A 26106-nucleotide genomic window follows, 5' to 3' on the forward strand; every position below is an offset into this window, starting at 1 on the left:
CAATTTTAGAACCAGAATAAAAGTGCCCCAGGAGCAAAGGCATCACTAAATACTGAAGAAACATAGGGCTGTATGCACTGTCCATTATTTACATCATAAAAGAATGTATCAGAAGCTGCATTTAAAGAGCACTCTCTCCAAGTTTACAGCTCAGCTCCAAGATGAAATAGAGACAAATTTTTCATTTGTTTCAAGATTATTAGCAAGTGCTTCTCTCACGCTGTATTTATGAGGAACTCAGGCAGAAAGAACCACCAGACTGCTGAGCATGCCATAACTTATTACCCTTGAACCACACATTTAACATATAATGATTTAAAATATGAGATCTGTATTTTACTAGGAGATTCAAAACTGAATCTCCAAGAGAGAACAATTATAAATACACCCTTTATCTTGGTATTCCAGGCCCCTTTTAGGGGCACAGCACAAGCACATCCATCATTTTACCAGGCCAAAAATTATACTTACCTTTACCTTACCTTTTTTGTGTCTATTGAATTCAGCCTCCAAAATCTGTGCTTCTGTTTCCAAAGCAGTTACTTGTCTCTGCAAGTCATCAGTTACTATAAGTGGGACTCAAGGCTGTTATTAAATAATTTATACCAAAATGACTGCACAACACCTGTCTCCAAGATGCTCAGCTCTCCTGTAATCTGATGCCACGTGAAAGAGATATTTGGTTTCCAGAGCAGAAATCACAGGCCACACTGCAGATTTGTTCAGGGAATTTATCCGAACAAATCTGCAGTGTGGCCTGTGATTTCTGCTCCTGAACCAAATATCTCTTTCACGTGGCATTGATTATCAGGAGGCTGCCAAGCATCTTCTGTCAGAGACCAGGTGCTCAGCTGCAGTCATTATTGTAAAATTATTTAAAGTTGGAGCAAAAACTCATGAACAGGCAAAGAATGAGAGAAGAAAAAATGCTGTTTTTAACATGAGATAGAGGGTTTGGTATTTCACCCACAGAAAACAACAAGCTGGTGACTCATTCCAGACAATTTCTCCCTCCAGTTCTGTTGGGCAGCTCATCTCCTCTGTAACAGATAGTTTCTTTTTCTGCTCCTCACACTTCTGGAACTCATACCTTTCTTGAAATGGTGCTATAGGAATACCAGACACTAACACAAATATTTTTTGGAGAATATAGTAAAAGTTTGAAAACCAGACTATAGAAACATGAGAAATTTATTTTTTACCTCCTACCTTTATTCCACTCTCTCCTTGTAGTTCTAAAGTTCCTTTTATTCCTGAATGCCTCACTTTTCCAGGGAAACTCTACAGGTCTCTCAATTCTTCTCCTAGAATTTAACTTAAAATAAAAAAATGATTCAAATGTTTCCTAACTTTTTCTCCCACTATGATTCCTTAGTGCTTTAAGAGAGCATCTAACACCAACTCCTTCCCCCTTGGTGTTCCAGCTGCCCACCCCCAGGAAAATAAAAACATCTCAGGAAAATTGAATTATTCCCATGGAAATCTTCATTTCCTAGGAAATGCATTACTTAGAAGAAAAAGCCTTTACTACCCCTACATAAGGCACTGAAAATCCATGAAATAAATGCCCTCATGTTGTTCCATCCTTTTAAACAAGAAAGCCAATCTTGTTCTGCTGTAATCCAATCCCACATCACAGGGTATGATCTAGAAAATGAGCTAAATCACAGCATTATTAAGGATTCCTCTCTGGAGTAGTTTGTTGAAAGATACTGCTGGCTTTGCTTATTTCAACCATGGAATTGCAGAGGCACACAGAGGAGTAGTAGACCAGAAGATGTCTATACAGAATCTCAGTGCATGCCACTGGAATTTTGTGTCACAGTTCCTATGAAGTTCAGACTTCCTAATGTTCAGACTTTGCTTTGTGGATGGAAGGCAAGCACCTCATTCCAAGGTGGGTGGGTTACACATGATAACACAGATGTGATATAGTAAGAAAATATACAATTTCATGTGTACTTATTAAGAGTTTGGGCAGAAGCTGGTTTGGTCACTTGGCAGAGAGTGTAACTGGGTTCTGCCACATGGCAGAAAGCGTTTTGGAGACATTTGCTGCTTGCAGCAGCGCATGAAAAAAATTACCTGACAAATCACACCTTGGGGGAATTCTGCTGTTGATGAAGCAATCAAGTTATGACCATCAGATTAGGAGGCAAATCTAGCAAGCATGATTTCTGGTTTTGAGAGCTGGCCCCTGGAAAGAAGGAGCACTAATAATTTAGTAGGAGATAATAGGAAGTGATTCAGAGCACAAATGGTACGAACAGATTAAAATCTCATTACATCTCTATTTTATGGGCTGCTGTGAAAATGTACAATATTATTTTTTTATTTATTAAAAGCCAAGTATCTAGAGTAGCATTATAAATGCAGAAAGCATGTTCAGCTTCCTGAAATTGTGCAGAGCCTGCAAAAGGCTAGTGGGGCAGAAGAAAATGAGAGAAGTAAAGAGACAAAATGAAAGATTGAAGGAGGCATGAAACAAGAGTAAAGGGATGATAGGGAGTGTCAAAATTACAGTATTGCTACGTGGTCATGACTCTGTACCTGCTCACCCTTTGCACCTTTGGGACCATCTCTAGCTGGGAAGACACTGGCTGCAGGAGCACTGCACTGAACTTCTGGGCAGGAATAAATTGTCTTTGCAGGTTTTTCTGTGCTAACTGAACTTCTTACTCCTAGCAGTGAAAGCCAAAGCATTGAAAGGATGAAAAAGAATCATTTCTAAGTCCACTTATCCATGACAAATCAGTAATTTAATAAATTTCTCCATTTGCATAATTTTGAGGTGTTACCTGGGAAACACACTCCTGTCTTCAGGCAAAAGGGATAGTGTCTGAATCATAGCATTTAGCCCCTGATGGTATCTGTGCATATTGAAAAGAAACAACCAAACTTAAAACAGTCTGAAAGTCTTGAGGTCTAATGAAAATACCTAATATCACAACAGTCATTAATCTCACCGTGCTACAAATAATTTCAGTGTTTTGTTCATTATATGTTGAAATGTACAGCCTTTATGTTCATGCCAAATGAATCATACAACATTCCAGTTGAGAATGAATCCTCAGCAGCTCATTGTGTTTCTGCAGGGACTCCACACCTATCAGGAAATGCCTAAGCTCAAAGTGATTAAGTGCTTCTCTTATCAGAATCTCCACTAATTGCATACACCCACACCTTAAAGGACAAAAAGCTCAAGTATCTTTGAGCACCAATGATCTGAACGCCTCCCCTATTTCTCCTTTGTATATTAAAAAGACACATTTTTCCTCAGTAATACATCTCAGAGCTGAGCTCCTTTTGGATTCCAAAAGATCTGCAATCCTTTGCTGCCCTCTCTGAGCAGAACAGTAGTAACAGATAGAAACATCATAAGGTAAAAACTCTGACAGGCTGCACCACAGTGATTGCCCTTGTTTGCAATATGAGTGTCAAATGTGAGGCAATCACACCCATGTATTCTCTTTAAGTGAAACCCCCCCCAAATTAAACTACCACAGACTTGTGACAAACTTATAGTACATAAGCTACATATTAAAGGCAAGTGGCCTTAATTTCTCTTAATTTTCCCAGTTCTACCAGTCAAAAAAAGAGAAGCCTCAGGAAACACCATTTGGTTGACAGATTTGGGTAAAAAGAGAAAAATCTAATCCAGGATGAATTCTGCTATTCACCTCAATTATTTCTCTTTATTTTAGTCTTCAGAAAAGATTTCCCACAGAGAGCAGCCTCCCCTGTCAGGTTTCATTTGATAAAGTACCATATAGAGTATAATCATTAGACTATTACTGTAGGAACATTGTAATTAGGATAAAAAGCAGAGGTTAAGAAGCACCATTTTTCTATATTCTTCTTTGTGCTTCCTCCATTAGGCTCCCATCAAAGTTTGGAGCAATGGTGCTTATTAAAATAAAAGAAGGAAGGTATTTAGCTAACTAGTACAACAAACTTGAATCCTGGTTTATATTTCTTATCCAATTCCATGGAATCCAGACAGTTCTTAATACCCTGTAAGGATTTTCTTCTGCTGATTTTCTGTAGTGTGTTAATTATACAATACTAGGGAAGTTGGCATTGCTGGTGTCACCCTTGAAGGTAACAAGACAAAGCTCAAAATAAAAGAAAACTTGAAAACAAAATGTAAGCCTTCAGATAAGTTCACTCCTGGCAGGGATTCAACCTCACACAAATCTCTGTTGGTTTTGCCAGCCAGGAGCTAAAAACTATTTACATCCATAATTTTCCAGGGTGCTCCAATCCTTTATTCTAGAAGAGCCCAAGTGCCTGTTTACACTTTGACAAAATGGTGGCAGGTTTTCCCAGCAATAACATCACTTTCCAAGGCAATTGATGACAATTAGCACCAGCAACAGCTTAGATTAAAAAAAAGCAAAATGCACCAAATTTCTCACAAAAATTGAATAAATCTTACGGAGCTGGAAAGAAAAAAAGCAAACTCCAAAACAGGTTTTGCAATCCACACTTCTAGAAGGATAGACAATTCCATGTGGAGAATCACATTGTGTGGATTTAATGGCAGTCTTCAGGTCCCAAAGCTTATACAGCTTGAGATTTCTCAGCAGAGATCAGAATTAGGCTTTGAAAGATGCCCTGAAACTTATATTTGGGAGGTAGCTAGTTTGGAAAGTCCTTTTCCTGAGGCAGATGTCTCAGGTAATTAATTTTTCCTCCTTAAAATATGCTTTAAGCCATGATTGACCCAATGCAGGTAATGGCAGAGAGGGGAACCTGGTGAGGCAGCAGGAAGTCCTTTTTACAGATGTGGTCTAGGAGGTGACAACTCTTGGGTCATCAGCCCAAAATCCCAAACCATGACAGCAGAGGACAGCCCTGTTGAATTAAAGTCCTAGAAAACCCGTATTTACGCACAGACTACTCAGGGCCAGAATGCTCTTAGTGAGGTTCCACCCTCCTGACAGCTCTCCTTGTCAGCCCACAAAAGTCCCTCCAAACCATCGTGTCTGCATCAACCTGCAAAGGCTGCAAGGCCCCAGCACAAACACTCATCTCAGCAAGAGAACTCTTCACTTCCCACACCTCTGCCACAGCAGTACACAGGGAAGCTTGGCTTGCCTGGCAGCCAGCACAACAGAGAGCTGGAGAAACAAGTGAAACAGAAACCGGCTGGATTTTTAGCATGAGGACAAGGCTGCCAAAAGAAAAAGGTATATCCTCTGCATTTCTACTAAAAGCAGTTATTTTATGCTTTGTTTAGGTAAGGGGTTCCTCTCTTATCTCTGCCTTGCACAATCCTGGTGATTGCCTACCTCAGTCTCCCAGCCCTATTTACAGGGGCTGCCCTGGGGGTGAGCCATTTGCTCTTTGCCTGGCCTTGGGCTGTGGCACAGTGCAAATGAACAACTCAGGAATCAGCAAGCTGCAGGCACTGGGTTTTGACTGTAAGGTTTTTCCCCTTTTTTCAGTCAGTGGATCCAGTTTTCAGTGACCTAGGAGAGGGAGGGCTGTTTGAGACCTGTTTTACTGCAGTGACTGCCTCTCCTGCAACAGAGCTGGCACTGCCCAGCTGGCCAAGGTGCCATTGTGTGGACACAGAAACTACATTGTGTGCTAGGTGGCTCTGTAACATTGGTAACATAAAATTTAATCCTGAGGAAGAGACATTTCAGCAATTTTGCTTGCAGAAAATTTTCTTACTAAGACTAAGGTCTGTTAGATGTTTCCATCTGCAAAAGTTCGAGCTCTCAATCAGAGAGTGCAGCAGTGTCAGGAGGGGTTTTGTTCCCAGGATTCCATTCTGAAGCTATTATGTGATGGCATCAGATAGAGAAGTTATAGGCTGTCAGTTAATGCCTTGTATCTTTCCTATTCAAGAGCTAGGATAAATTTAGTGTCTGTAAAAATATAATGAACAATCAGTTCAGTGCAGTGCTACTTGTCATACATGATTTGAAAAAACATTGTAGAGCCAACATCATTAAAAAGAGATTTGGAATTAGAGATCTGTCAGGTTTTTTTAAATAAGAAGCAGAAATTTCCAGGCTGACATTTGCTGTTTTGGCCAAGAGGCAGCCATGGGATCTCTACGCTGTCAACACACGGCATTCAGCGCTCAACTCGTAACCTTGTGACCCACAAAAATGTCTGGTTTGTTGTACAGCTGTTGAACTTCCCTGGAGGTTGCTTGCCTGCAAAAGCAGAAGTATGAAGCAGACAGGATTGTCAGCAATTTCCCCACCCCTAGGTTCTCACCAGGTCAAGACACCATCTTGCTCAAACATAGTTCTTCCACATAGCAGAAATTTCACTAAATTCTGCCAAGCCCAGTATGTTTATATGAAGAACAGAATTTACAGGACTATTGTAAATATCTGCATTAAGCAACAAATAAAAAATAATAAGGGCAGGTGGCTTAGTATTCTGCATTAAGCAACAAATAAAAAATAATAAGGGCAGGTGGCTTAGTATTCACAAACTATTAAATGTTTTTCTTAGCTGAGTTTGTAATTTCTTTATCTGCTTATCTCTACATCTTTCTCCAGAATTACTTGATTGTGGTTCCACATTTGCATAGAGAGCTCCTCACTGTTTGGATCCTTGAATGTACCTTCTTTTTGCAGACCATTATTTTGGGGGAGTGGTCTTATGGATGTGCATTCCTGAATATCGAGTGAAACTCTGCAGATTTCCTTCAAGAAGGAAGCAGCTCAGCACAGGAGAGCACTTGGCTTTTGAAGCTTCAAACTTTCCTTTGGAGCCATCACTTTTGAGTATTCTTCACCAGCAGCAATATCATATGGGAATAACAGAAGTGAGAAGTATACCCAATTATTTTCATCACAACATAGCAGGGTGACAGCTCCCAGACACTTGCAAAAGAATAAATGGTTAAAGCACTGAGTAGGAATGCACAGCTACCTCACTGATTCTCTTTGATGTCAGACCATCAGAGTGCTTTTATTCTGAAACCAGGAGTTCACAGAGTGTTTCACACTTTTCATTGAGACAATTAGAGACAGGATTAAAGACTTTTGAAGAACAAAACTCTAGGAATAACCTTGCCTTAAAAAAACCTCAGAGCAGGCATCATGGAGCACGATTCCTAATAGGTGCTCATACAGTGAGCATAATTAGTGCTCTTAGAAATATATAAAATGGAAGCTGTCCTATGCAGAATTATTTTCTTGTGAATTAATAGTGATTTATCCCTTGTCTGTGTATCCTACCATGCATCCATGCTTCTGCACAATCAGAAGGACAGAGCAGAGCTGAAGTTCTTTATTTCTCTTGACTTGTCAGCCTGCCAAAAGGACTGTGCACATGCACAGTTGTTTTCTGTTTTGTTTTCTATCCTGAAATAGTCAAGCCTCATTAGTGATATAATCTTCAAGTGTCGTGTGACTGCTTGGTATATTAAGAACAAGGTAAAAGCATCAGCTTCTTGTGAGGGAGAAGGGAATTTCTACAGTAGGACACACTAGGAACAGTGGCACAGGAAAAACACAGCTTGCAAGGCTGAGCATAATCTTGACAGAGGCTGTTGAGAGAATGAGACAGTTCTGAAGCAGACCAGACCAAAAAACCCAAACAACCTGCTTAATTCAGAGGAAGTTCTGTTTGACATTCAAAGTTGATGATTCCCAAAGGATCCCTCAGTTATTAAGAACACCTGTATTGAGCTTCTCCTCTTCTTCTGAAAATCTGCTGAGTTTCCTGTCATCTGAGGTTAAAGACATGTGAGCTTTAAAACATGAGATTCTGAATGAAGATAAATAACATCAAGATGCTGTTCTTACCATCCCAAGTCAGCTCTTCTACTTCAATTACATTATAAAAGTTTGACTACGAAGTCAAAAAAAGTTTGACTATAAAGTAAAAAAATTTCTCTCTTCAGCTTCATGGAGTTTTAAGGGATCTTACCTTGCATATTTGGAATGCATCTGCAGATGGAACACCCATGACTCCATAATAGTTTTTATCCAGCCCTAGGCCACTTTGCACCCAGCTTTCTGTTTGACTCCTGCAAAGAATTCATAGTTTAGTACAACGATAAAACTAAGCACTGTGTAAATCTGTGCATATTTATATCTTTATCCTTGAGAATAGCTATGGTTTTATCCCAGCATTAAAAGAATTAGGGAGCTAGAGAGACAGAATATTACAGGTTTTTGTCTGCTCCAGTATACCTGGACACGGAGGTAAATAACAGTGCTTCATGGTTAAACCTGAGTTTACACCTTAATATGTACTCAACTGAATCAAACAAAAATATTTTGATGCTGATACACCTGAATGATGCTGAACTGTTCAGTACTATATGCTCTGAGCAAGTGGTTAAATGTTGCCATCAAACAGTAACAAAACAAAAACAAATGCCATCCGTACAAAGCTCAGAACACATTATCTAATTGTTGGGCTAAAGGGGTCTATATACTCTACTGGGAAATTTCTGTCCTTCATTCAACTTGGAGGAACAGGAATATTCCCACTCTGTTCCTTTGCCTTTCCTTCATCTACTGTAAATGAAATGTAAGAGGAAGGACATTTTTTTCTGCTGAGACTCCTTCAAACACAGACCATGAACAGGTGATCTTGATGCTTAAGGGCTCATAAAACACCATGGCAGATTTCCAGCTCTTCACTCTGGCTGCAATAGAAGATACAGAATGGCAGCTTTTGCCAAAGCTGGATGAGCTGTTCCCATTTGACAACTGTCAAGTAAAGATTTCTCAAGGGTTTTCATCATTTTGCAGTAAAAGTTTATGAAGCTCAAGCCTACACTAGCATACAAGAGCTGACATTCACATACAGTTGAAGTATCAGAAGCTGTAAACACATTTTGCTTCTCAAGTGCACATTGAGAAAGGTTTTGTGAAGATTGAGCTGATAAGAATTCAGATAAGAATCTCATATAGATTAAATAATACAGGGTATAGAGTTGTCTCACACTCAAGAACCTTTAATATGCACAGCAAAACTTGTGAAGCATGGTGTAGATACCAAGGTTATGGGATCAAGGGAGCCCCTACAGTTCTTCAAGATTTTTATTATGTTTCAGTAGGATTTTTCCTTTCTTCTTCTTAAATTTAATGATTCTGGAAAAGATTCAAAGTCATTATAGGGTCTTCAGGACCTGCATTTCAAGAGCTGATCCAAAAGTACTCCATAGGGGAGACAACAGAAGCTAACCAGACAAGTGAAAGCACAGCCACCAGTGAATAAAGCGGCCTGTAAGGGACCTCTGGTGGACAAGAAGAGTGTTAAATTTCTTTGTATTTCTTAACAGAGGAGTTTATCCATTTCACTAACTTACAGCCATTCAGTTGAATGTTATCTCATGTTATAGAATAATCAAAACCATTTTCCACTTGAACAAAAAGAATTTTATACTAAAAGACATGGAAATGAGTACAGTTGAATCACAAACTCTAAAAACATCTGTAACAATGGGATTCTGTATTGCTGTGTATGTACCACTAACAAAGTGGAGCTAAGGCAGTTTTTCAGGTGATATAAAATTCACAAGCAGTGATTTTCCAAGGGAGAAGAGTGATCCTTTGAGGATATATCAGTCATTCCAAAAAAACATTTCCCAGGCTGGGTGAGGTGATGGTACCTGCTGCTTCTAGCGGATGCAAAGGTTGGTCAGAGCCACTGTACTCAATCACAAGAGTTTATATAGCTACTTATTACCATGGAGAATATCCCCAAGGACTTATCCTATTCCAAACTAAATATTTTTAAAAAGTGTTACAAGCTTGGGAATTTATTTTGATCTCATGGCTTGAAGAGGCTCCCAGCTCTGGGCTTTTGGACCTCCGTTTTCAGAATGCATGTATGGTCTGACATACCACAAAGTTTGTGCAGATCCCTCTAGGATCACAAATTCCTCTTTGGTAACTGGACTTTTCTTCCCTTGATGCTCTTTCCCAATCTCCACATGGAGCTAAAACTCTGATAGCTTCTCACGTGGGTGTAACAATAGACATGGGAGATGGTTTGCTGTACAGAAATAACACTCTGAAATGGTTCCCTAGGAAAAGCAGCATGTCTTGGCAACAGTTGTCCTGGCAACTCAGTCCCCTGGCAGAGGGTGGTGGCCACTGATCTGTGGAAACCGATCCATGACTCATTTTTTCTCAGAGATCTGAGTGGAAAGGGAATGCCCCCACATTTGGCTTCCCCCCATCCCTTGCATTGACAGGAAACTCTCACCAGTCAGAGAGGTTATTTGAATGGTTGGGAGAGCAAGCAGCCCTTTGGCCACAGAGTTTCTGGTTCCCAGAAAATCCTGTTGCCCAGGAAAAGCAGTGCCACAAAAGCCATTTCATTTTCATGGGCTTGTCACCCCTGAGCTATCCCTTCCAAAGCACAAGTGTGACTGGAGCCTTGGGGTGACTGAATGACCAGCAAGGGGTTGAGTGGTGAGCAGGAACTTTAGAAATGGATCAGCTGAAAGAAATGAGAAGTACCTGAGTCTATGCAAGCTCTGAAGGGTCAGTGTGAGGCTGAACGGGGCTACACCAGGACATGGGGTCCAGAACAACAACACTTCCAGCAGGTGCTCAGAAACTGATCTGAAAGAAACATCTCTGTTTCAGCAAACGTGACTTGGCAACAAAATTATTTCCTCTTGAAGTATTTCTCAAGGTTTATTCCACTGCTTTAATCTGAATTATGCTAATTCATGCATAGGATGATTCTATTTAGCCATGAATATTTGGACACATATATTTTCATATAGGAGGAATGCAAAAGAGTTTATTAGATGATAGCACAACCATTGCATGAATTCAATATTTGCACAAGAAGCAGAGAAATGTTTTTCATCAGTTTATGCTTCCCCTTCCATTACCTGCATAGTAAACCCAAACACAATAAATGTTTCAGGATGCTATTAGGCAGGTGGACTCCCAGAGATTTTCAAGGAGATGAAAAAAAGCACCTCAAGCAGTAAATCATAAATCTTGAAAATTGCATAGTAAACACTTGGAGACATATAAAATCCCACTTCTAACCTAAACGAGTAAACAACTTGAAAAAATGGGCTCAGACATAAAAATTGTGAGCTGACTACAAATGATCTGCAAATATATTGAAGGCCTATATTTGTTCAAATACATTATTCATCAGAAATAATTTGAGTTTTAGTTATATGCAATTTATGTTGCATAAACTTAAGCAAATACTTGTAACCAAAAGCTGTTTTAAAGAATTAATGAGCAATCTCTAAATAAAATTCTATTACTACATAAAATCCTCCCTGATTTGCAAAGCCATATGCTTCCTTTAGCATATACATTAATAAGCATATCTATTAAGAGCTGAGGCCTGAAATGCTGTGATAGAGAACTTAGATCTGATTGAGCTCTCACTAAGCAGGAGGGGTGTGAGGTGAAATCACTGCTTTTGAAGTGTTCTTAAAATATTTAGGATTCAACAGCAACAAAGTCAACTGAATTCTTGTGCTAAAGAGCTACTAAAATAAACTACTAGAGTTTCTTCTCTAGAATCAACATTTCTGAATTTTTAGTCAACAGATAAAGAGAAAGAGGAATGTAGCTTTTCACCTCTAGTAAAACACTTGCACCGTCCATTGCTGCACTCCCTTGTACACTGAATGTGTCAGTGAACATTTCAGGCTAAGTGTACTGCAGTACAGGGTGGTACAGTTTGAATTGCTGTACCAGAGCTTCCTATGGAACAGCATCAGGGGTGACTTGACTTACATTATCTGCAGTAACTCCATACTCCTCTGAACTAAACAAGTGCACTATGTGAAGCAATATTGATATTATTATTGTGTAAATTTTCATATTATATAGAAGCCTTAATCAACCAGATGCGTTTACACAATTAGAGATTAAAGGGAATGTCCACAAATTAACACCTCCCCCAGTTATTACCCTCAAAAGTTATTACCCAAATAGATGAAAGAACTAGTCTGGCTTCCACAAATATCTGTTTCTTAAATTTGAATTTAATGAAAGTACTCAGGCTGCTTGACCAACTGTTGAGACACTGCAAAGCTTTCCTCTGACAGGGATAATGCTGAACTACAAGGGAAAAAAAAGAACAGACAATATTTACAAAAAACTTAAACACAATTACTCAAGCAGAGTAGCTGCTACCTGTCACAGACATCTTTTTATGAAAAATCCTTTCCTTAGGATTTTTTCCTCCTGAGAAGCTGAGAGGCCTCAGGAACAAAATGTAAACAACGATTATCTGCTGCTGTGGAATGCAACAGGTGGCATTGGCCCATCTTGGATGTTTATAATTAATGGCCAATCACAGCCCAGCTGGCTCAGACAGAGAGCCCGAGACAGCTGCCTTTGTTATCAATCTTTCCTTTCTGTTCTTTGCTTAGCTAGATTTCTGAGATGAAACCTTTTCTTCTATTCTTTTAGTATAGTTTTAGTATAATATATATCATAAAATAATAAGCCTTCTGAAACATGGAGTCAGATCCTCATCTCTTCCTTCAACATAAGACCCCTCTAAACACCATCACAGCTACCTACTTTCCACTAATATCTACCAGTCCTCTTGTATTCACTTCAGCCAAAAAATGTGAGTTGTACAAAAACTTCCTATTCTGTCTTCATTTACTCATCCTCTTTATTTCAAACCACTTTTAAAGTTCTGAATAGTTTTGGAGCAGTTTCCCAGCTTAGTCACGGGGCAGGGGCTGTTGTGCAGAATGACCTCCCTTACAGGAATGCTCCAAGGGTTTGCTGCTTCCTTCCAATGTCACACAGTGGATGGGCAGCAACGCCCAGCAAGCTCTTTCTCTCCAGCGTCTCCTCTGGATCTGACTCTTTTGACCACAAGGACAACAGAGATAAAATATTACCTTTTGTAATTGTCATGCACAATTTCCTCACATTACGGACTAAACCAAAATGGACTTTAAAAAATATGTTTGATTTGAACCCCTTCCTCTCTGGTTTGGCTAATTTATGGAATTAACCAAACAGCTAGCTGTTGTCATTAACCTTTTAGCATTGCTTCTCATTAGAAACCAAAGCTGCTGCATTTCTACAGCAGCTTTCCACAAAATATGTCTTGGTATCTGAAAAAATATTAGGGAATGAATCTTAATGGCTCTTAAAAGGTAGCTGCCAAAAATATGAAAGTCACAATGATTATTCAGACCCAGGATTTTGAAACACTACGTCTTTCCAAAGAGAGTGAGCCAAAGATATCTTGATGTGATGACAGAAATGCAGAAATGGGTTTGTTAATGTGTGCTGACAGCACCCCTGGAGTCTCCAGCACCTCTCAGTCACGTCGTGTCTGACAGGAGCTTTGCAGCTCCAGCGCACTGAGAATGACTGTGACTCTGCAGTCACTTCTCCTGGACAGGTTGAATAATCCTTAAATGGCCCCTGCTTTAAATACAATTTACACCACCAGCTGAAGTGTATAACAGAACAGGATCTTCTGGTACAGACTTCTTCTGTTAGGAATTGCTCCAGTAGCTGGGCAACAACCAAGTTTCTGGAGAGCCTTTCTGCTACAGCTCAAACACAGTTCTCATCTTTTTGGAAAGTTTGGGCCCCAGAGTCTTCAATTACCTCAATGAAGGCTGTGAGTTTTCAGAATTTTTGAAAGCCTACCATTTTTTCTTAAATGAAATCTAATTTCAATATGTTAGTTTAAATAGGCAGGATTCTGAAAAATATGAAATGGATCCCCAACAGCTTTCATGCATACAAGAAAAGACCTAAAAAATAATCATCATTTTCACACAACCTTTTCTAATCTTATTTTGATAACCATTGGCTACATTACTGCTCTTCAGACACAGGAATTTCCTAGCAAATGACAGCTAACTAAGGTCACAGGAAGATTTACTGTCATTAATATCATCTCACAGTAAGAGGGAATGTTCTCTTCCTGTAAGTGAGTCACCAAACAGTTTCTGTTTGTCTAAAAGTGATAAGAGGAGCATACAAGAAAGTTAATTTTCGCTGATGACAGAGTGAATGGAGACTCATGTAGTTGACAAACCTCAATGTGAAATCCAAGCAGGAATGCTAAAGTAGTGAATTTGTTACTGAGATGCAGTACAGGCATAGTGGGGACATCATTTATGCAATATAATAAAAAACATTACATATGATATATTGGCAATATATGAAGCCATGTGCACATTTATACCAAGTGACAGCCCAGGGACAGGTAGATTAGTCTAAAATTACCAGCAGGATCCATCTTTTCACTTTCACCTTTGTCCACTGTTCTCTCTTTACCACTCTGTTTCTATTGATCTCACTTTGAACATTAGGATGCTCAAGCAATTCTCTTGCCTGCATATCATGCATTTCAGGTGATGGTTATGCTGAGCTGCTATTTATTCTATAGCACTACTCTCTGCTGACTTCTTTGGAGAAGCAAGCAGCCCAGCAGCTTGCCAATGAAGTGCTTTTGATGTCTCAAGTCACCTTCAAAAATATCAGGTTTTAATAATTTTCCACTAGCACTCCTGCCTTTTGGGAACAGGAGGATGAAGAGGTCCCAGAAACACAATGCATCTAAATTACTTTCAGCACAGCAGAGCAGAGTGGCAGCTTCTGGGAGCCTGCTAGCAAGGCCACCTTATTTCCCAAAGTGCCCCACGTGTGGGAACACTGCATGGCTAATTTGCCAATTTGCTTTGATGTCAGTGCAGCTGAGTGCTGCTGTTCCAAATGAAGAGTTTATAAAGCGGTTTCCAGCTCTGTAGCTCTCAAAGATCTAGGGGGTGCAGGATCAAATTGGGTCCTGGAACCAGATACCCCATGTGATGGCCTTTGCATCAATACTCTTGTTACTGAGATCCTGAAGAATTACTTCTGCCAGATCTCTGAGAAAGCTGCAGTAACTCTGGGAAATTCACAACTTTGTAAACATTTGCAGCTTCCTCTTAAAAGTACTAGGGTGCAGGTTATAACTAATAAAATGAGACTAATGGTCTCTTACTACAAATGCAAAGTATAATTTTTGATACCTATGGATCTTAACTGGAATTCCAGAACTGAATATATTCAAGAAGTTCAGACATTTGCATTTAGATCCTGCTTGAATAAATTCCTATGATTGCTGAGTGGCCCTTTAAGTCTTCCTTTTGGCCTCAGCAAAATTATTTAAGTGCAAATGAGGCATTGCTTTCTTTGCAGTTTTCCCAGACAGATTTTGAAAAGTTACCTGATGGAAAGAGGCAAAACAGTGAAAAGACTTCAGTGCTACGCAGCTGACTTCTTCTTTCATCACAGAATAATGTACACAGAAATCAATTTTCCACATGCACCAAACAACTGACCAAGCACTGACCTAGATATACCAGAAATAAATTATCATTTCAGAAGAAAATTCAGTCTCTCTTTTGAAATAAAATTAACCCCTAATACTGCATTTGTTAAGGGGGTTTCTGTGGTAAATAGCAGCTTCTATATGTCACTATTTGGAATCACAGATTTTATTACCTTATTTCAGAATGTATTGAGTTTACTGGAAAATGTGAAATGATGATATTCTATTTATAGCTATGCCATGATGATGAAGTGGCATTACTGTAAGGTATAATTATGGTGAGTTACTACTGGCCTTATTAGAAGCATGTCTTGACTTTAGTCTCTATTACCAGCTGAGCTTGGACACTCCTCTGACTGCAAAATGGCTGTTTTATCTTGATCTGCCTATCCTTATTATCTTCCTCACCTTTTCTGCTGTTCTCAAGAATTCTGCCAAGTGCAAACATTTATTTCCTTTTTTCCTTATATTTGTATGAAATGGCATTAGATGGTCTTGAAATGGCATTAGATGGTGACATTTTAAAAGACAAAAACAGAAAAGCAAGGCAAAAAAAAAATTATTACTGAAACACCTGTCTTGAGAGGATAATGGCAGGATTAAGAACTGGGTGCAAGAGTGGAATATTTGATAGGCATTTCCTCCATCCTCTCCAGGCTGCTTACAAGGGAACCACAAGTACGTGTGAAGCCACACTGAGGGCTGTGAAGCTGAGGTAGAATTTGTAATTATGAAAGGCTTTTGGGAAGGGCTTATGCAGTGACTGATTAGTGAGGCAGAAGGGCCAATTTTCCTCCTCTTCTGCCACTGAAGCTGCAGTGGTGCTGCATAAGGCTGCCTGTCTGTGACCAGATATTGTGTCTCCCTCCAGCTGCCTGCCAGCATGGATGGACAGATGTGCCACCATCAGTGTCCAGAGCTGGGGCAGGGGTGGCAAGTCTTGCTTGCTTGAATCAGAAAGGTTTAAATTTTCCCACCTAATTAGCTTCAGTGGAGCTGTAAAGCACAGTGCCTCAAGGTTGGCTTTGAAGGCACTATTCTTCTAGCCTTTCTTCAGGCAGAGGGATGGATTATGTGACTTTTCATAACCCTTAGTAACCCTCTCTTCTACACTTTTTTCGCCACTGGTTTAATGCCTTAATAGTACTTTCTTGCAAGCAGCTTCATTTCATGAGTACTCAATCTCTTATGACACATACATTTGCATTAGAGTTCTATTTTTTCCTCAACTTGGTAGTGGGAAATTTTCAGAGCTTCTCTGAAGTTAAATTTCCTTCTTCTATCCCTCTAGAAACATAAAATTTCTGCAGAATTTGACAGGAGTCAAAATAATGTTTTTTATGGGTCCAGAAAGATGTAATTGACTGAGTAGCTTCTTTTAGTCTTAACACAGGCATTTCTAATTACCTTAATGATGAGCAGAAATCCCTTAACTGAAAGTCATTTTGAGCATGCTTGATAAGGATGTTGCCTGAGCATTCCCAAATAGCTAATGAATTTATTTACAACTTAGATTAAAAAAAACCATTCTTAAATCTATAGAACTTCCCCTTTTTTGGCCTTTAATTTTCTTCTGGCTTGTATTCTAGGAAAAAAATAATTGAAATGCTCATAGGTTCTTCCTATCTTGATGTAAAATATTGAACAGGGCTATGTATCATACAGCACCATGTTTGCTTTAGAAAAAGGTGTGAAGGATACATGAAAAACCTTCTAAATCAACAGCACTAGTAACAGATTTAATTCACTACCAGACCAGAGCCCATTTAATCGTGGTAATCTAGAACTGAAAGAATCATAGAAGAGTAATTACCTGTGGAATATTCCACCCCCATTTTACATGCTGCCCTATGTTTATCTAGTCTTTTACCACAGAATCACATGAAATCAGGAGATTTTATAACCTTCAGATCAGCAATGGTCACAAACATTCCTTCCATGCGTGGCAGGTTGAGGACTGTACTAAACATCATTTTAATGAAGAATAGCTGAACACAGTTACCAGTGAGATAAACTGTAGGAAAGCTACTTTACTGTACCTGGATCCATTTTGGTCTCCTTTTCCTTTCTATTTCTGCTGTGTTTGCCTGGAGTTGCATCCTGAGCAGGGCCACAGCCTGGAACATGTTTGCAGTGCTGGAGATGCCACTTGTTCCTGGGACTGAAGTGCTCAACACTGGCCTGCAAGGGTTAATGACCAAATTACTCTCAGAGCTGTTGGCTCTCTTTAGCTGCCCATGCTCCATAAGGGAACTGTATTACATCCTAGTGGGTTGAGCACCTCTTTTTATTCTGAATTTCTGCCTTTTAACTCATAAAATGAGTGCTCCTGTGCCGCTCTTAAACAACACCTTTAAAAAGGGGCCTTTAAACCAGGCATTAATTGTAAAAAATGACTAAAATAGAAGTAGTAAGCTAAGGCTCCCTCACATGACACTGAGAGCCCTGGTAGGAAAGTAACCCCCAAACTGTTTGCCCCTTGCTCACAGTTAAGGGTTTGTCATGTACCCTGAAAGCAGGACAGCTTCAGAGATGGGGCAGACGTCCCACATGCTTGGGAGCCTTTATTCATTGAGTGATGAGCTTTTGAGGGCTTTAACTGATAACTTTGGGGTTATTTCTGCTAAGCCACTGAAGTTCCTGTGAAAGCAAAATTCAGCCCTTATCCTGTCTCAACATCCTTTTTGCTGTTTTACTCATTAGCTATATGTAATGCCCGATTGCATCTGAGCTCACAGTTGCCCAGGATTCACTGAGTTTGTTCAAACAGAACTGCACTAAAATCCAATTTCTAAGCTTATGATTTTGTAATTAGCAGCCCAAACCCATACAGACTGGATCTTTCAAGTATAGATTCATTTTCCTGACTGTGAAAAAAGGTAGATATGCACAGGCAAGCTGCTTTGTGTGAATGACTCCAATGTCAAGAACAGAATTTTAAAATTTCAATAACAAGATGGTGAACATTAACATACCCTCTGTAAATCATGAGACCAGAAATTAGAGTTACTTCAGACATGCTTAATGGGTGCCACCTATTCTGTTAAATTTACCATTATTACACCAGGTATGCCATCAGAATTTCATCTATATGAATTTTGAATTCTGAAATTTAAAGAAACCATTCTGAATTTTAAAGAAACCATTTTTGAATGCAGTTCCATTGAAAGAAGACAAAATGGAAATCAGAGGCAGAGAGTGCACTCAGTTCTTTACCCCATGATTTTTGGTCCTTTGAGAAGTTTCAAGCAGAAATAATTTTGGAGTTCAATCTCCCATTAGCCACTAAGCAATTAATGGAATGATCTCAAATTCCTCCCCCATGCCACTTTATTGTATTTACATTTACCTAATTAATCTAAACAAATAATCTAGAATTTTTCATAGTAAATAAACACATTGTACAAACAAAGGAACAGCAGCTGATAACTAATTAACTGATATGTCTAATTCATGGCATAATAGAGACCAAATGTATATCATAATCAGGCTTCTGGAGTATTTGATAATACCAGCAACAATGCTTGTGAAAATTCTGCCCACACACATCCTACATTTAGGAGAGATTAAAAATATAATGAAAGCAAGGAAAATATTTCTGTGGAATGCAAGAACTCTGGCTCATGCCTCTGTCAGAGTCAATTTGCATGATGCTGAACTTAGCAGTAAATACAAAATCTGAAACACAAACAGAAAAGATTTTTTTCTTTTGCAATATATTCTCCTCAAGCTCATGGTCTTCAGATCCCATCTGGATTTCCCAGTTTTTTTTACTCACTCCCAGCTGTCACTTTATCATCTGTTGTATAGAGAGATTTAATTATGGGCTGCTGTGGAAGACATTCAACAGAGATATCCCTACCTACAGCAGAGTAGTGAAAGAATTAACGATGCCTCTTTTCAGTTTCATTTACCATTTTCCCCTGATCAAAATATCAGGTTTCATGATTTCACTAATTGATAGCCCAGTACTCAGAAATATCAGAGCTATCAGAGTTGAATAATCAAAATATTATTAGGGGTTTATAAGGCTGTCTACCACAAGTAGTCATTAGAGGACTTCAGCTGTGTCTTCCAACTATTTCCACATACATCTAAATGGCAATGATTTAGTCCTTGAGCCCTGATTAATAAAAGCAGGGTGTGCCAAGTTACTCACTCAGTTTCAGTAATTATGAGGCCTAAGAGAAAGATTTTGAAAAATGACAGAGAAGCTGATTTTTCTTAACCCAGTTTAAAAGGAATAAAAATCTTGGCAGTATATGAAGCTAGCACTACTCAAGCACTGAAAAATCAGATTTTATACTGTTTATCAGAGGAAAATATTGACACCAAGTCATTCCTGTGGCCTCAGGGGAGACAGTCCTTTACAGGCTGCCCTCCTATATCTGGTTACAGAGAGTCTAAACACAAGAGTTTCTACCTTCTAAAATCTGACAGAAATTACAAGCCTGAGTTTATTTTTAACATGTTTGTTAGCTTTGGGTGTAGATTAGATCTTAACCTCTTTCTATTTATTCCTTATATTAGTCTCATATCTGATTTAGGGTTAAAATCATCTTCTCATCAGGGATTGTATTTTCAGGGAAACCTGGAGTGTTTCTAATTTTGCTTTAACATGTTCAAACACCTTGCAAAAGTAGGTTAGCATTCTAATAAAAATGGCTTTGGGTTTCCCTCCTCTGTTGTGCCATTGTAAAGTCACTGACTTTAAGGAAACACTATGGAAACTCTGGTTTAAAGAAACATACCTCAGCCTCTAAGCAGCTGCAACACCACCATGATGTCAAGGCTGAATTCCAGTACTTACCTGAATTGTTTAGCAGGTTAGAAGACACTAAAGCTTGGGCAGCCAGCTTTACATTAGCCAGAAAGTGTTCTCAAATAAAAATCTGCTAAGAATGTTTATGATGGGATCAGAAATATGCCAGCAACGTAATTTTCTATTTATGTATTCTTGAACAAAAGATTTAAACAGATTTATAGCACTACATAATTTAAATAGCAATCATTTGGATCCACTTAAGAAGTTAGAGCCATGAATAAACATAAAATAAATAATTGCATATCCAAACACATCTTTTCTCCTTTAAAGCGACCATGTCTTCATTAGTACACAAACACTGGGCCGCTTGAAAGTCTGAGCAGGATCAGGGCTGGCAGTTTTCCTTCAGGGCCTGCACCAGGACAGGAGGATGTGAGGCTGGTGGCAGCAGCAGCATCATTCAGCTCTGCTTGAGTTGGGTATCTGGGTGCAACATAAGGCACATGCATCTTTCAAAATGCCCAAGGGCAAGCTAAGCATCTACACCAGGAATTATTGTATTGCATACATGCAAACAGAACTTTCACCACTCATACAGCTTTTATTCTTTGCTCTTTCAGACAGGTCCTGCTAAATTTTAAATGTTTGAACACTCCTCAGATTTGGACATTGCCACTTTACGTCTGTAGAAAAGAGCTACTTCATTGGATTTGCCCTCTAAATAATTCACAGTTTGTACTAAAATGAGGGCACATTTTTAGCTCTGGAACATCCTTTTCCTGTCCTGCCATTTCCATGGTACAGAGCTATTTGTACAACCACAATCTTTAGTTAGGCAGTAATTTTTAAAAAAATGAATTGCTGTATTTGTAGCCTCACGCTACACAATTTAAACCCAAGATTTTCCCAATATTTATGCTTGGCAGTCACAATTGCATACTTGTCCAATGAAAAATTTTGTATCAGCTCTAACAGTCATTTAGGTCTCAGGTTTTCTGTTTCAATAGCACATACACAGGAAATTAGAAGAATTAAAAACCAGTGTTAGTGTTCAAAACAAGGTATGAACACATACCGCATAAAAAGTTCCATGATTAATATCTAAAATACAAATGTGTGGAGAAACACTTTGGGAAAAATGTTTGTGAACATTTGGGAAAAAAACTTTGGGAAATTATGTACTGCTTTATTTTTTAAAATCTTAATTAAGTGAGAGATAAAAGAAGTAATTTCTAAATTTTGTATTAAAAGATCCTCAGAATAACCCCTTCCCTTAGAATCAGGCTCTTCATTCATGCACATGTACACCATGGATGAATTAACAGGAGCTTTGATGATGTCCTAGCAGTGCCAGTCTACAGAAAGCAGGAATGGCACCTGCCATACATGAAATTATGACAAGGGAGACCATAACTAATGTAAAGCTTAGTGTTGACACAGGAAGGAAGGAAAAGCACCCTGCACTGATTGCTGCTTCATGTGCTGCAGGTTGTTCTGTATGACACCTGGCTTTTCAACAACGAGGAGCAATTATTTACAAAGGTCACAGAATCTCCTAAAAATTCTCCTCAAAGTACTACAATTGGGGTGGGATTGCTACTCTCTTTTACATTAGTTGTTTTGTTACTACCCTCTTTCTGTAAAAAACGCAGGCTAGGCTGGGATTGAATAGGGCCATCCCTTGCCTGTCCCCCCTCCTTCCCTTCACACTCTGCTCTAAAGATGCACAAATATTAAAAAAAGAAAAATTATGGAGATATACATATAAATGCATATAGACCTTAAAATAAATTGCTAGAAGGCAATTTATGCTTTGACAGCATCTCATTACCCTGGGATTTCACAAGGGCTGACCCTTAAAAACAGACTTTAACGCTGCTCTTGTCAAATGTTTCCCACTGGAACCGTTTCTTTATTTCTCAGCCTCTGACAGCCTTTAAGAAATCTAAATTCTATAGCTTTCCAGATAACAAACCAGGCTACAACCTGATCTCACTAAGAGCAGTAACTAGGAAGTGAGAAAGCTGAGTTTATGGTAACAGGAACTTTTTTAGGAGAAACCCAGGAGGACAAACATTAGTACCAAGAGTTAATCTTGTCAGTCCAGCACCTTTCTTTAAACTCAAAGAGAAAGACCACCCTATTTCTATTTCCAGTCACCAATAGATTTCAAATAGAGATTACAGGATTGTTGCTACCTGTTCCATAGAAAGGACACTGCTTTTCAATTCTTTGTTTTGCCTTACAGCAGCGACTGGCAAAAGTGAAAAGATCACAAAAGGGCAACTAAAATAGTGCTTTTTCTTGCAGGCAGAGAATGAGAAAGAAAGAGAGAGATATCTGTGCAGGACAGTCTATAAGACTGAAATACCTCAGCAATGTTGGCTCTCTGAGCTATATTGAGGCCAGGACCTTTTGAGCAGGGCCCATAATCCTTGGGTCATTGACCAGCTTTACCTCCCACAGCTTATAAACACTCTCTTGATCCCCCCTCTCTGATCGAGGCCTCAGACTCAGTAAAATCCTTTCCACCAAATCTTTTCCACTGTTTCTTTTCCCTCCCCTGCATTTGCCCAAAATTCTCCCTTACCCTATGCAGTCTGTACAGAGTTGGTACATTGCAGTATTTTGTTCAATCTGTTTCAAGTAATACATATGATATTGCTGACATAAATCAAAATTACATGTACTGCTCAATTACTCAATGAGGTAATGCTTCCTACAGGTATTTGGTAGTCAGCAAAATATTTATTATGATTCAGTCCATTCTACTCTGAGGCTTTTACTCACAGGATAGACACCATTTCACTCAGTACTCCTATAATACTCTATGAAATGAATCCTTTTTGAATCCTTTTATCCTAAAAAAAAAAAAAAAACAAACCAAAAAAGAACATAATTAATATTTTGAGCTTAACACGTCATTTCTTTTTCCTATGGCTGCAAGTGAAGGAAAGTCCTAGTAGACTTGGATGAATCATTAACTATAAAAAGTCACCACCAGGGTTCTATTTCAAGCCAAAACTGAAAGATCAAGTGGATAAAATCATCCCCCAGGTGAAACACTTCAATACAAATGAGGAGAAGCAGGGTATTCTGCTGCCCAAACATCTGATGACTGTAACTTCCACCTGTGCCTTGCTGAATTCTGGCAGAGGGCTGGACTGCTCAGCCTATTATTGCTCAGGCAGCAGGATGACTTTGTTATGGCAGGGGATGTGGGACAGCTTCTCCAACAAAGGCAGCTATCAGAGCAAATTGGTAACTGAAGAAACAGAACCTGAATGAGTTTATGACCTGCTTGTCTATAGGCAGACAGTGCTTCAAACAGGGATTGGAGTAATTTGTTCTGTAGGATATTTAGATTTTTATTCAGCACATATCACTGCCTCATGAATCAACTGTGGTTTCTTACCTTGATGCACTGGGAAAATGAACCTTTTCTGTTTAATAAGAAAGAAAGGTATTTCTACTGCCATATAAAAATAGTAGAGATGAATTAAACATTACACCTTAAATAAAGTGCATTCCAGGCAAAGCATACTATACAACATTCATGCTTAGGTGGTATGTCATGAATCAGCAGCTTTAAATCCTTCCTTTGAAAATATTTGCTGGTACTTTGTTTCTTTGAGCGAAACATGCTTTTAGATGCAATTTAATGGTTGAAGATTATACATGTCTCTTCAGTATAAGCAAGCCAGAATTTTATTATTTAACTATGTCCTTTAATTATAGGATTAATCTTCAAAGCATTGTGAAGTACATTTGCAAAGTCACAGAGAGAATAAAAGGCTTACAGAGGATAAAACCTCACAGAGCATAAGAGGTAGCAATGGTATAAGTGAATGGTGATAATGAAAAGATACACATATGCTCCAGCTATACTTTTACACTGAGATTACAAGGCATGGGGATGAAGGAACCGTGGTGCTTTTGTCCCTTTACACTGGCAAAGCTACTGTGGCAGCTGTCTGCACAAGGCTACAGGAACATTTTACAATCAGCTCTTTCCCCAAACTGCTTGCTGTGCATCAGCTGCCCGGGGTCATCCTCGCTGGGGGAGCTGTGATGCATCACAAACCTCGAGGACAGTTCCTTTTCAATACACTCAGGAGGCAGAAACTGATTTACTATAGTGAACCCCACAATTATGTCAGACTATTAAGCTAAAATTTCACAATTTTCCTTCACTTTTCAATGAGACATCCCAGATGAGACTTGGTCACCCTGAACCCTCTGATTCCTCCAGTGGAGGAAAGAACATATTACAAGCTAATGTCAAAACCAGTTCAAAATTGCAACAAAACTATGTGATGCTGGAATATTTGTTCCAACATCTGTTGCCATTTTGCATAAAAAGAATATATTTAAAATCAACTGAATTTTTACTTGACCAACTAAGAAAAGAAACAAGTCACTACTAGACTCCCTAAATTACATGTCATTAATAAATTACCTACCTTGAAAGGAATCAAGACAGTAATTTCTTTCAAATAAAGACATCAGCTCTCTTCCTTTGTCTGTCATACTGCAGGTGTTTGAGCTCAGCACCTGTGATTACATTATGTAGGATTCTTTTTGATGGTATTTTTTGCTTCATTAAAAATTCTTCATTGATTCATAACAATCAATCTTTTGACAAGAGATCTAACCTAGTGATATCAGGAACACTGAGCATAAGTTATCTGAGGATGCTGGTTAATTAGTCTCTGATGGATTAATACCTGTGCAAATAATTAGCATAAAATATATGCAGTACTTATCTAAAATAAGTGGCTCATTGGCCGTATGTCTAGCTATGTACCTCATGCAGGATATACTTCTAGACACTGATATTTCTTTTAGGTACCAAAATCAGTTCATTATTTTCCCTCTTAGGCATTAAAAAATGTGACTAATGCCCAGAAGCTTGCAGTATTATTTTTAAAATGTAAACAATTTTCTAAACACAATACAAAAAATCTGCATTGGTTCGTTTTCTGTAAGCTCCCACAGTGCTCTGAAGTTCAATTGTCATAGTTACATGCTTCATAAAACAATAGAAATCTTGGGAGAAAAAACTCAGTGTAGGAGGATGAATGGATCCAAATAACTTGGTCAAACATCAGGGGGGATTCAGAGAGGCAGCCAGGGCAGGAAGGAGAGGATCTCTTGCGTTTAAAGCAATGCTGCCTACTTGCTTCACCTTGACACCACTGGAACGGGTGGTACCAACACCCCCACCCCTCCCTGAGCTCAGCAGCTCCTGGCTGGATCCCTGCCTCTCTTCACACCCTGCTGCAGCCTCCAAACGCCCTGAGGAAGGGCAGGGACTACCAGCGATAGCAGCTGCATGAGCTGCTTGGTGCCACAGACAGAAATGCAAACGTGCCTGATCTATCCCAGCATCAGTGATCCTACCCAAATGTGCCTGATGTATCCCAGCATCAGCATTCCAAACCCAAAATGTGCCTGATGCATCCCAGCATCACTGTTCCAACCCAAAATGCGCTTATGTATCCCAGCACCAGTGTTCCAAACCCAAAAGTGCTTGATGTATCCCAGCCTTCCAAACCCATAATGTGCCTGATGTATCCCAGCATCAGTGTTCCAAACCCAAATGTGCCTGATGTATCCCAGCACCAGTGATCCTACCCAAACGTTGCTGATGTATCCCAGAATCAACATTCCAAATCCAAACGTGCCTGACGTACCCAGCGCCGGGAGCGGGGCCGGCGGGGCCGCGAGGGGGAGCGGCAGCGCCGCGGTTCCGCAGCCCCGGGGAGCTCCGCATCCTTCAGCCGGTCCCGCAGTCCTCTCCCGGAGCTGCAGCCCCGGCTGTCCCGCAATCCCTCCCGGAGCTGGGGTCCCGCAGGCTGCAGGTTTGGGAAGCCGGGAAGCCGGGCGGTACCGCTGCCCTGCGGTGCCAGGGCCGCTCCCGGCTGGAAGAGCCGCCGTGCTGACAGCGGGAGAATCCAGCGGGGCACACGGGGCTGGCAAGGGATTAATTAATTGTCTGTGTGCACCTGCTTCCCCTGCCATGAGTGGGTATATGTATGTCATATTTAATGTCATTA

General features: G+C 39.6%; 1 protein-coding gene across 1 annotated transcript in view; it reads right to left on the reverse strand.

Moving 5' to 3' along the window:
* The window catches only part of LOC102072931 (uncharacterized), a 65086-nt gene that overhangs the window by 17290 nt on the left and 21690 nt on the right, over window positions 1–26106 (reverse strand). The window contains exons 8-12 of the mRNA XM_074544189.1: window positions 17322–17463; window positions 10458–10562; window positions 2522–8005; window positions 1210–1304; window positions 472–578 (exon numbers count right to left, since the gene is read on the reverse strand). Coding sequence (XP_074400290.1) covers window positions 472–578; window positions 1210–1304; window positions 2522–2703 — 384 coding nt within the window. The 5' untranslated portion in view covers window positions 2704–8005; window positions 10458–10562; window positions 17322–17463. The remainder of the gene's footprint in view (window positions 1–471; window positions 579–1209; window positions 1305–2521; window positions 8006–10457; window positions 10563–17321; window positions 17464–26106) is intronic.

Source organism: Zonotrichia albicollis, chromosome 7 (genome assembly GCF_047830755.1).
Source record: "Zonotrichia albicollis isolate bZonAlb1 chromosome 7, bZonAlb1.hap1, whole genome shotgun sequence".
Classification (NCBI taxonomy): Eukaryota; Metazoa; Chordata; class Aves; order Passeriformes; family Passerellidae; genus Zonotrichia; species Zonotrichia albicollis.